The 12,838-nt window shown below is 37.0% G+C and overlaps 1 protein-coding gene across 2 annotated transcripts in view; it reads left to right on the top strand.

Moving 5' to 3' along the window:
• Nucleotides 1-12,838, top strand: part of CORIN (corin, serine peptidase) — a 179,849-nt gene that overhangs the window by 161,796 nt on the left and 5,215 nt on the right. For both annotated transcript variants that reach the window (XM_054687979.1, XM_037530071.2), the window contains 3 exons: nucleotides 1,904-2,020; nucleotides 4,131-4,180; nucleotides 4,321-4,495. In XM_054687979.1, the coding sequence (XP_054543954.1) occupies nucleotides 1,904-2,020; nucleotides 4,131-4,180; nucleotides 4,321-4,495 (342 nt within the window). The remainder of the gene's footprint in view (nucleotides 1-1,903; nucleotides 2,021-4,130; nucleotides 4,181-4,320; nucleotides 4,496-12,838) is intronic.

Genomic DNA, 12,838 nt, shown 5'->3' with positions numbered 1-12,838 from the left:
TGAAGGAGCCTGCAGGTTTTTCTGCTGCAGAATGGAATTCTCAGCGTACAGGTGTCAGATAAAAGGCCATGAGTATGTGTGTGGCCTCTGATTTTTATACTTTTCATCTCACTATGCCTCTATATACAGCCCTTGTGGGAAGATCCTCATTTGGCTTGAGGAAAAATATTAATACATTCTATTTTGCAGTAAGCTTTGTGAAGTCTTCAATAATCTAAGTTTAATCAAGTTCTAAATAAATTTAAATCCTGTGTAACTCTTCCTAAAGCATGGTCAGGGCTTATACTCTTTGTTTTGAAATCAAATGATTAGAATTTTTTCATTATTAAGGACTTGGTTTTAATCTTTGGCTTTCATTCTGTCAATAAGTGTTCTCTTTAGAGGGTTTTCTCCTTTTTTATTGAGGTCACATTGCTTTCCCATACTACATATGATTTTGGAGAGTATATTTCTTATTAAAAGTAACAATTGGGAGAGGCTTTTTTTGATGAACAAGTAATTTATTGTTAATTCTGTTAACATCCCACTACCCTGATTTTAGTGGCACCCAACAAAATCAAAGTGTAAGAGGCCACCACTTGGGGTGATAGATTGAATCATCATCATTGATGTCATTTAATTCTTTAGCAGTCTGTGAGAACTGTGTTTCACAGGATCATAAAATTGAGAAAACTCCAATTGTCCCTCTACTTCTACTATGTGAGCATGATGGTTTTTTAGTAACTAATAATCAAGTGAAATGATTATTTTCTTTTATGACACCAAAAGTAACTTTTTTCCACTTTCTGTGCTCCCCAGTTTTTCCCTCAAAAAAATGTCATCCCATGTTCAAAAAAGAGTCACTAAGCATGTAAATTTGATGATGCTACAACTTTGAGATTTCCAGGTTCATTTGAAACCAATGCTTCTGGTCATTTTCCTAAGTTATCTTGGATATCTTTCTCTAAATCCATCCACAAGGGAGCAATTCCAAATATAAGTCACTTTCCTCATGGTGATGAGGTGATGGTGTACCTCTGCCACCCACAACTTTCATCCAAAGAGCCCACTTCCAACTTAAAAAGAAAAGTAAAGCTGTTTGATTTTAATTCTTAGGAAATCTTTTTCCTTTCTCCAACTCCAGAAAAGTATCTGCATCTTTTTTTTCAGGCTTAGAGAAGCCCTCCTTCCTCTTGTCTAAAACTAACCTCTCTCTCTTCTACCCAATAGATCAGGTGAAGAAAATCCAAAAGATTTTCTTCAAATATGAATTTGCTTAAAAGAACCAATTATTTCATGGCATATTTTATATAAAAATCTAAATACTTTCAAAATCTAGGTTTTCGATCTTAGATACAGTGTAAACATATTTATTTGAATGACTGAGACATTCACAGGAAAGTATTGGTGGAGGTTGAGTGAGAATATAGGTACAGAGCAAAATAATGTTGTCTAGTCCCTGTCTACTTTCCAGACTAACTTTCAGTGCATAAAGATTTTGCAGTAAGTTGAAAATATCCATTACATTTTTATACTATCTGAATAGATAATACATGGCCATTGTCTTTTATTTTTATTTTACTGTTGATCCCTGCCTAAAGTTGCTCCCGCTTTTTAGTTACTGGAAATTTTACATTGTATTCATTGGAATTCTAACACCTCCTGAAGTTCAAATACATGGCAGCAGAGAGAATGACCAAAACAGCTGTAATACTTTGAATCTTTTTTACTTTGGTATACTTTGAGTAACTTCCCCTCTTGCTGATTTTATTCTTGCCAAATTTATAATACAAATCTTCCTCTTGAAATAGTGATTTATGATGTTATTTTTCTTTTTGAAAGAAAATGAGTGCTAAATAATGATAATGTGGGGTCAACTAGCATGGTACTTTGAATATTTATCTGGGATTTGCCCTTCTATCAGGGAGCCATCTGTGACCAAACTGATACAGGAACAGATGCAAGACCCGCAGTGGTTGACATTACACCCCAACTGGGAGAGCCTCAATGGGACCACTTTGCATGAACTGCTAGTAAAAGGGTAAGACACCATTCACCAGAGCTGTGGATAATGGATTGTGGAACAAGAGTAGTTTATCATTAGGGCCTTTCTTCTGTTTCTAATTTACAGTAATCCAAATTGGTTATATCCATAAGGGCTTTTGCAGAATGGCTACTGGCCATTATAATTTAACATCATTTGGTTTTATTCTTTCTAAACCTAGATGTTTTTCTCTTGACTAATTACATTTTCTTTAATGATGATTATACAAATTGCCATGGTGAAGGAGTAGAACCTTAGATTATAATTTTGGAGTCTTTTTATATTCTACCTAAAATAAATTGCATATTTGTATTTATAACACATGGAAGTAGTCAAGAGAGGGAATTGGATAATGACAATGGATAAACCTTGAGGAGCCAGAGGGAAAAAAATAGACACAAAATGAAACAAGTTATAACAAGTAGCCTTGAAAGCACACTTCTCAAAATAATTTCTCCTAAAACACCATGGCCCCTTATTCAAAGCTGGCCCCCTTATCTATGGGTAGGGTGCTGAAGGAAGATGAATTGAGGCAATTGGCACTTGCTGTTTATTAGATCAAAAGAATATAGCTATAGAATATTTAAATAACTTGTTCAAAACTTACAGCCCAAGGATAGTTAACAGTGTCTGAAATCTAAACAAGTTTATCTTTGTCAAAGTTTTTAATAAATGCTAGACAAGCCACCACTTAAGAGTTCCCAAGAGAAAACCGGAGGTGGTCCATTTCATTTTAGAATGTCTTCATATTTGTCAACTGAATTACTTCTTGCAAAACAATGACCTGAATTTTTCCACAAAGTGGTGTGTTTCCCCAAACTGGGATTTTTCAGGTTAAACAAACATCATCCTCAACTGCAGATAGTAGAACTGGGTCTGGTCCTGGCTTATTAACTAGATATGTGATTTTTTTATGACTATTTTTCCTATAAAATAGAGTTGGAAAGGATCATACTTGATGTCTTTTCCTATTCCTAAAAGCTATGAGTTGGGCATCCACAAATAACAATGAATTAGTGAGTATATCTTCTGTGTCAAGTTACACAGAAATTCAGGATGAGGAAATAGAGAGTAAGGAAGAGACATCACTTTAGATGATGGGAAGACAAAAAAGCAAATGTGCACTTTCTGGATTTTATAATTTATTGCATACAAATAGTTATATCTCATCCCCATGCAAATTAACAAAAGCCAGAAATACAGTAAATCTTTAAAAAGTAATATGAAAATGACATATTTAAAGATGGATAGTCTTTTTCTGACAGATCTAAGATTCTAAGTATATCACAGTATTCATGAGAGTCCCATCATGGTTACTTTTAAAATTTATATTGTGTATAAATGCGTCTTGATTGGAAGAGAGTTTTGTGGTTAAAATTTAACATACTCTAAACTGAATTGTTCTGTGCAGCCACACAATAGATGTTTAAACATGGCCCATGTTCTTGTCTTCAAAGGTTAACTCCAACTTTAGCAAGTTCTTCCTTTCCTGAACTCACACATTCTAAAAAGTCTATCTAAAAAGTTCTGATCCAGCCATGTAGAATTGCAAGGAATAACTCTAGTTCCCCCTTTTTCTACACTGCATCACAGAACCACATTTTAATATCAAAAGTCTCAGATTCTTTTCTAGCCTAGTCAATTCCTTTACCTGTTCTTTAATTTTTTAAGGACTATTTTAATTATTTCATTTATCTCAAATTATTTTTCAAGTCTTTTTGGACATGTGCACCTTTTTCATGAGCAAAAGAATATCTGACATGCTTCCTCCTCATCATAGATTCTTAGAAGCACCCAGTTCTCTCCAGTTCTCTTCCTACTTTAAGAATCAAGGTTTGAGTCAACATTCTGGTTAACACCAGCCAAAATAATGTGGGAAACTTTGCCAACCACACTGTTTCTTTCCATAAATGTGATGAAATTATGTGATGATGATATGAAATAACCTGAAAGAAAATACACGATAGTCCTTCCTGGTGAATCCTTGCAGTAAGAATATTGGTACAAGGAGCAGTTGAATCTATGTCTTGTTCTCAGTCATAAAGTGTTTGAAGTGAACAATAAATATGTAACTTAATATTATGCCATTTTATGTTCCCACATCTAGGCAGACTTGTCACAGCAGAAGTAAGATTTCTCTTCTGTGTACTAAACAAGGTGAGAATGAGTGGTCTGATAGTGGGATAAGACGTGAATTTAACTGGTTTGGCTCAGGGGGAAAATGAGCTCTTGTCTGGGTCAGTCAATAGCTAGCATTTAGGTTGGGGGGTAGGTTACACACTCTTGTTCCTTGGTAGACTGTGGGCACCGCCCTGCTGCCCGAATGAACAAGAGGATCCTCGGGGGTCGGACGAGTCGGCCCGGAAGATGGCCATGGCAGTGTTCCCTGCAGAGTGAGCCCAGTGGACACATTTGTGGCTGCGTTCTCATCGCCAAGAAGTGGGTTCTGACAGTTGCCCACTGCTTCGAGGGGTAAGCTATAGCTTTTCTGTTTTGCTTTGTATGACTCTGATCATTTTGTCACTTGGGTATATCAGTGACACATGTCATTCTGTGAAACCACATCTGTACAAAGACCCAGTTGATTTACTTCCCTAGTCTTTTCTTTTTTAAAGATTTTATTTATTTATACATACAAGAACTGGGGTACAGGCCTGAGTTGTGGGGGGTGAGAGGGTCCACCAGAGACAGAGTGGGGAATAGAACAGGAAGATCGACTGAAATATACTGCTGAGGGGAGCAGCAGGTGAGTCAGGAGAGGTCTACTGCGCCATGTGGGTATCTCCCTAGCTGGGGATTGAACTCGTGCTGCAGTAGCTGTGGCAAGCTTCATAGGTTGCCTCTTAACCCCTTGCACCACCAGGGAGGCCCTCCCTAGTCTTTTCTATTTAGATATGTCATCCCTCACTGTGGCCATCCTATATGTGTGCTGCTCATTTATCATGATTTATGTCTTAGGAAGAGGAAAAAGTTTAGAAGAGTGAATTTCCAGCCAGTATTAGTTATTTGTTATAACCCTCTTAAATAAATCAAATACCTATGAAGTTAATGAGAGGAGATTTGCTCAGATACTACAGTGAGGCTTGGATGTTAGACAAACATGGAGACTGAGCAAATCCAAAATCTAATGGGGCAGACCAGCTACTGGAGACTTGGGGAAGAGACGGGGTTGGAATACAAATACCATCTGCTGGTAGAGTTCTTTCCTCTTGGGTAAGATCAGTCTTTGTTTTGTTAAGGTCCTTATTTATTAGATAAAGTCCACCCACATTATGGAGGATAATTTGCTTTCCTCAAAGTCCACCTACTAAAGATTTATCTCACCCAAAAAAACTTTCATAGAAACATCTAGAATAATGTTTGACTAAATATTTGGGCAGTGTAGTCCAGCCACATTGGCACATAAAATGAACTATTAACAATATGCCCAAAGGGAGTAGAAAAAAATTGAAAATCCAACCAAGGGGAAATCTATCCCAAATTGACAAATATTGCTGCAGAAATTCCCTCTGTGTTGCGGTTACTTGTGTGATTTAGGAGCACAAAACAAACCACAACAACTACACAAAAGTCCCAAATTTTTATTGTGCTTGCTACCATTTTAACAAAACAGCAACACATTTTCTATGCAAAGCTATTTACCTATGGGAACTCTTCTTTCTTTAGAATCCCAATTATAATACAATTAGTTCCAGGAATGAATAAATGTTTCAAAACAAGTAAATGTTTCCTTCCTGGAGTACTACCCAGTGAAGATCATTAAATAAATATTTAGAATATAATGTGATAAGTGACCATAAAATAGTTATTTGGTTATTCTTTGGGGGGAAATAAAGTATAAAAAAATCAAGTCAGTACCTTTACTTGAGAACTTTTTTTTTCATTGAAGTAACATTGTTTTTCCACTTTATATAGGTTTCATGTATACAGCCTTGAAAGTCAGCATCTGCACAGGCTACATTTTTTATCAACAAAAATTTTAGCTTCTATCCATCACCATACAGTTGAGCCCCTTTACCCAATTTATCCAACCCTCTTCCTCCTTCCTGGTAACCTCTAGTTTGTTCTTATAGTCTAAAAGTTTGTTTCTGTTCTGTTTTGTTCATTCATTTTGTTTCTCTATCTGCATATGAGTGAAATAATACAATATTTGTCTTTCTCCATCTCAATTATTTCAATTAGTTTTACATTCTCCAGTTCCATCCATGTGTTGCAAAGGACAGAATTTCATCTTTTTTATAGCTGGGTAGTATTCCACTGTGTGTATATACCAATCTTCTTTATCCACTCACCTGCTGTTGGGCACTTATGTTGTTTCCATAACTTTGCTATAGTAAATAATACTGCAATAAACATGGAGGAACCTATGTGTCTCTGATTTAGTATTTCTAAATTCTTCACACAAGTACCTAGGAATAAAATAGGTGGATCAGGTAGTATTTATGTTCTTAATTTTTTGAGGAATCTCCTTTACATAATGGCTGCACCAATTTACATCTCCACATACTTCCCAATACTTGTTTTGTCTTTTGATAATAGCCATTATCACAGATAATGAGGTGATACCTCATTTTTATTTTGATTTGCATTACAAATAATGACTGCTCCAATTCACATTTCACCAACAATGTGTGAGGGTTGTGTGAGGGTTCCCTTTTCTCCACATCCTTGACAACACTTGTTTCTTGTCTTTTTGGTAATAACCATTATCACAGATATGAGGTGATAGCTCATTTTTGTTTTGCTTTGCATTTTCCTAATAACAAAAGTTGATGAACATCTTTTCATATGCCTGTCGGCCATCTATTTGTTTTCTTTGAAGATGTGTCTATAAAGATACTTTGCCCATTTTTTTTTTTTGCTGTTAAACTTTATGAGTTCTTTATATATTTTGGATATTAACCTTTTGTCTGATAAATGTTTCTCATATCTTCTCCCATTCAGTAAGCTATCTTTTTATTTTGACAGTGGTTCCTTGTGCTGTATAGAAATGTGTCAAACCCAAAATGATTCCAAGAATCTGTGTAGTATATCAGGAAATACACGGCAAAGTTATTGCTTTAGGAGAGGACAGATGTTTCCAGATGTCTTTTCCAGTTCTGATTTACAATGCCATGATAAGCAGATTATACTGGAAGGAATACATTAATCAAAAGATGATTACCTAAATGAATCCAACTGCTCTTTTAGGGAATAACACTCTTTACATGCTAGTTATTCCAGGTTCATATGCTACTTTTGTCATTTCCATATGTTGGATTCAATTTTCCTACTTCACTGACAGATCTGTGAGGTTAAGGAGAAATTTAGCAATAGAGAAGAAATATGTGCTTATAATTAAGGAAATGGATGGAATATGATATCAAAGGCCTGGGTGAAATTTCATGGAACACTAAACTTAACAGAACTGTCAAGAGAGGGCTGTCCCATTCATAAAGCTTGAAAGTACCCAACTTCAAACAAAAATTTGCTTGAATGTGTGCTAATTCTATTTTGCAATCTCTCCAGTGGCCCTGAAAGCTTTTGAGAACTTTTAATTGTAATCCTTACTCTCTTCTGGAGCCATCAATTGTTGCAATTAATGAGACTGACTTCACAGCCTGATCCCATGCTCTAATGAGGCCCAGTGTAATCGATCTGTAGGTATTCTTGTCTGTCTCTGTCTCTTAATTATATTGGTAAGGAAAAGAAAAATTGTTTTACTCTTCCGTGGAGGGGTATTTTAAAATCCCCAATGAAATTAAAAAACATGATCTACTAAGTTGATCAGATTAAGTCCCACAATCCTTAATAAAAATTCAACTTCAAAGTTTTAAGAAACAAAGAATGATTTGTGGGGGTAATTTAACAAGTGATCTCACTGCCTCCTTCTACCCCTGAAGACTTTAGGATTAACTTCCTACACCAACACACAATAGTAAATATCAGAATTTCTCTCTAAGAAGTCTGTATGAGAAGCTATCATCCCACTAGATGTTCTCAACCCTTAGCCTGCCAGGTCACCATGTTTTGACTTCTAGCACACTAGCTCCTCCCCGCAACAAAAATTTTGGTGGCTTGTTTGCATTCTCAGCTATTATCTGTTCACCAATGTCCTCATTTCCTTCCTCCATAGGCATACCTCCTATCCTGCTTTATCACTTTTCTCCTGTCTCTGTGACCTTCAACATTTTTGTCACTAGGTCTTTCTGCCATACACACCAGGCAGACCTCCAACGAAGAGCTGATGTGAACACATTTTAAAATCCTATATCCATGTTCTTCAAAACTGGAGAACACTCTCTAAGAATGCAGATTACTAGGTGTCTGGCTAATGCCTTTCTTCCAGTGTTTGGACCCTTCATATTACTTAACTTTCACCTATTTCTGGACAGCTCTCTCGTTCTTCAGAACAGAATCACTGGGCTCAATGATGTACCATAATCTAACAGTTCTGTAATTTACTCAGAAAAGGAACTGAAAGTTTTGGCTTGACTCACTTTATTGAGTCCAGGCTATGTCCCCATTATGATCGCTTCATCTCCTAGGTAATTATCAACTCTGGCAGTCATTCTTTTCCATTTCACCTATTGCTATTTCACATAACTAATTTCTCCCCTTTTGACTGGATCATTCTCTTCAGAAAACATGCCTTCATGTAACTAACATCAAACTCCTTTTCTCTTGACTTCAACTATTTCTTCCTTTGGGCTAGTAAAACTAGCCCACAGTAAAACTCTGAAAAGGGGTTTCTGCCATCTCCATTTTTTCCAGTTCTCATTCTCTCTCCAGCCCACTCCAGTTGGTGGGTTTGGAACACTCCTGTAGAGCTACACAAATGCCTCCTTCCTGTTATTCAAGTCTCAATTTAAATGTCAGCTTTTTAAAGGCCTTCCCTGACCATCCTTGCTATATCAACCCAACCACATTATCTTACTTTTTCACTTCTAGTTACCCAAGATAACCAAAACTGTTTCTATGTATTTTGGGTCATTGAGGGTAGGAGCCACTCTTCATGCTTTCCCTCCTTTGGCCAGTGCCTGGTTTCTGTGTTAATGCCATGGCGCCTTCCCTTGGTTTTAGGGAGGTTTAGTAGAAAGAAGTGGTTGGGGGCTAGAGAACCAGCATGGTGCTCTGTTACCACCACTAATTATGACTTTCCATGAGTCACCCATCGCTCTGTGGCATTTTTTTCTCTTTTCTAGATACAATAAGAATTTTTACTTATACCTCATTATTGGTGAGAAGATCATTTGAAACACATCTAGAAATACTTGGAAACGATTGAGATTTTGTGCTAATGACGATTCCAGCTACTGATCTGCTTTTCGTATTGTAAACTCTTAGCCTGAATTTAAAACGATGGATCCTTTATATCAAATCCAAGACTTTGTCTTTCCTTGAACAATTGGAAGGTCAGAGCACACTGAGGTTCTGCCAGGGTGGCAGTCAGCAGGGGTGGAGAGGCAGATGGCCTTGCGGTAGGCAGAGCTGGTGGCCTGACACACTGCTAACAGGCCCACCCCAGAGGCTTGCACATATTCACTCTGTGGTTACCTTATTCCAAAATCTGTTCACAGTGTGTGTTACAGAGAATTCCTTAAAAAGACCAAAGGCAGAGCACAATATTAAAAATAAGAGTTTTGTAAGCTGTTTAGAACAGCAATGTTGTCATGCCATATTTCTTTATTTAGTGTAGATTTAATAACCTTCTAACTTCCTCCAAATCATCCCTTAGCCAGGCTATTTCTGGAGTAACAGTGTAGAACAGCATGAATTCTACCAAAGTGTTAATAAAAATTTTAATTTTCTTTTCTGAAAAAGATGTCATAAATATAGGATAATCAAAACTAAATCAGGAAAACCGAAAGAAGATAAAAGAGAAAGTCTCTAAACTTATATGGCTAAATTAAGTGGAAATGTGACATTTTCATGTCTAAACTAAAGTTGAGGATACAAATTTGAACCCAAGTGATAGGTTACTGTGTCCAGAACTTCTGTCTGAATTTCTGTATAAACATCCCTGGATGCCTAATGCAGCCAATGTATATAAATAGCTGGGTTCTCGCCTTTGATCTGGTAATTGAAGAACTCTCCATTGAAATGTTATCTCTATGTTAGCTAAAATGTAAATGCACAATTAAAACAGTAGTATAAACATGAAGCAAATTAAATATGAATTGCAAATAAGAAAATACCATCTAGAACAAGGAGGAAAGCCCTCGACATCTTCTTTAACCATTTTTGTTGATGGTCAGTCTTCACCTGACTTCACCTGGACCTGCTTACTCTCAGTATCAGGAACTTCATGCAAAATTCTTTAAAAATGTGTCAATCCTCCTTGCTGTTGCTCTGATGTCTGACAGATCACTGAGGAAAAGCCCTCTTTATGCCAAAGATTTTCAGTTGCTATATTTGGCTTTTTTCCTTTGCAGCCCAGTTTAACTGTTCACTAAAATGGTCATGGGAACGTAGATGGTTCTTGTGTCTCTGCTGGGTTCTTTTGAACTGAAACTAGAGTCATGTGGCTTTTATATAGCCCTAAGTTCTCTTTGTTTTTGCATCCACTCAGGCAAGGTGGATTCTTGATTATTATTCTTGATTCATGCTTTCTAGCTCATGCTTAATATACCAACATACCTTTATGCACATCTCCCTTTAAAGAGCAAGTTGTTGTCTTTCCCAGCTTGAAACAATACATTAAAAGAGACTTATTTTTCCAACCACACTCATAACAAAAAGAAAACAGCAGTATCTTCATTAAATACAAAAAGTATGTGAATTTCCTGCTTACTATTTTTTTTTTTTTTTTACTTTTGGTGGATACTAATGCCATCAGAAAGTAACTTATGTCACAACAGACTACTTTATACAAGTTAATGACATTGAACTAATGACACTAACTCTTTACTGTTAGATTAGATTAACCCATTATAGTAATCAAGTCAGGAATTTTCATATAATTTTATTTTGTTACAAATAATTTGGAGTATTCAACTCTTTGAAATAGTGCTTGTGATTTAAACAGATGGATGAGTATTTTTTACAACCAAATCTTAGTAGTTTCGATTCAAGGGTAAAAAGCTATTAAATTGACAGAAATTTAAAATAAATTATCGCTTTATTTCCGATGTCTTAATGGAATCTTAACTGAATATTGAATTCATCTAAAGGTCATGTACTTAGTCCTCTGGACTAAATGGGAGGGAGCAGGGGAGAAAAGGAGAGAGGGAGGGAGCGAGGGAATGAAAAGAGACAAGGGACAGAGGTAGGAAGGAGGAAAGATAGGAGGAGGAGGAAAGGCGGAGAGAAGAGGGGGCAGAGAGGAAGAAAGGCATTTTTTAAAAAAAATATTTATACAAGCACTGGGTATAGTCAGAAGCGCGGGAGGGTGAGGGAATTCACCAGAGCCAGAGTAGGGAACAGAACAGGCAGACTGATGAAATACACTGCTGAGGGGAGCAGCGGGTGGCAGGAGAGGTCTGCATGCCATGTGGGACCCTCGCTGGTGGCCAGGGATAGAACAGGTGCTGCAGAGGCTGCAGGCAGCTTTGTAGCACAGCACTCAACCACTGCGCCACTGGGGAGGCCCAGAAAGGCATGTTTTGATGTCATTATTTAATGCAAAAGAATTCTTCTGTAACATTATCCTTAATGTTCATGAGATAGCACTTCCTGCATTTAATTATCATTGTTTCTTTAACTGTCCATCTTCACTTATAGTTTGTATAAGAAAGGATCATGTCTTTCTTGCTTAATATTGTAAGCCCTAACATAATATTTGCTGTAGAAGTATTGCTATCATCTGTCTGTCTCTGTCTATTTATCAAGATAGTCAAATAATGATATCATCTCCTGTTTTGATATGTCTGAAATAATTTTTCTTTACAAAGGAAAAAGGATAGAATGCCTGAACTCTGTAAAGGAGTCTTTTAGTAGAATCTAGTCTCGACAATATTAAAAGTTGAATGCTGACCTTGGCCACTTTCTTCCTAGCCCTCCTGAAATCTCACCTTTGAATTTTTGCCAAGCATGAGAAGGTAGTGAAGAAAGAAATGCCAAGGACATACTGAGTGCAAATGGGGTTTTGTCTGATATTCCCTAGGGAACTCTTAAAAATACTGATTCCTATATCCCCGTCCAAGAGCTTTCAATTGAAATGGGGCAGTACCCATAACATCTGTACACAAAAGTTTCCCAGATGATTCAATATTCAGACTGGTGGAAAACCAACTGTTCTGAGTGGTCAACCTACTTTACTTGGGCAAGCTCCCTAATGACAATAGAGGTGACATGGCAGCTTACTTGACCACACTAATGTCCACATGAAATCTCCACCTCCAACACTGTGATCCACCAAATGTCCACATCCTTGGTCCTGACCTACCCTGTAGGAGGAGGGAATGCAAATGGAGAAAGGGATGAAGGGAATGATGAAGAATAGACTTTGCTTAAGCGGTTGGAATTGCCAGTAATACATATTTTATAGCATCACCCATTGAGCCATCATTAAACAAATGCTTGCTGATAGCTCACTGCTTACCAGAGAGTAGGACCTCTGATATAGCAGTGAACAAGACACCATGTCTTTGCCCTCACAGAACATACATTGTGCATGCAAGACAGAGACTAGACAAGTGCATGTGTCTATATCATTAATATTATGCTGTGCAAATGTGACAAAAATGAAAGCAAACTCAAGAATAGAGAGTAATAGGTAAAGTTTAGATAGAGTGTTCAAGGGGGACACCTCTGAGATAGTGATGTTTGAGCCTTAGACCTAATGAAAAGAAGGAATAAAGGTGGAAATCCTGTGAGAGCTAGGAGAAGAGCAAG

The sequence above is a fragment of the Talpa occidentalis genome, unplaced genomic scaffold (genome assembly GCF_014898055.3).
Source record: "Talpa occidentalis isolate TD23 unplaced genomic scaffold, MPIMG_talOcc4v2.1 talOcc4.6, whole genome shotgun sequence".
NCBI classification, from domain to species: domain Eukaryota; kingdom Metazoa; phylum Chordata; class Mammalia; order Eulipotyphla; family Talpidae; genus Talpa; species Talpa occidentalis.
Note: the sequence above shows the minus strand (reverse complement) of the source record. Positions and strands in the feature narration are given on the sequence as shown.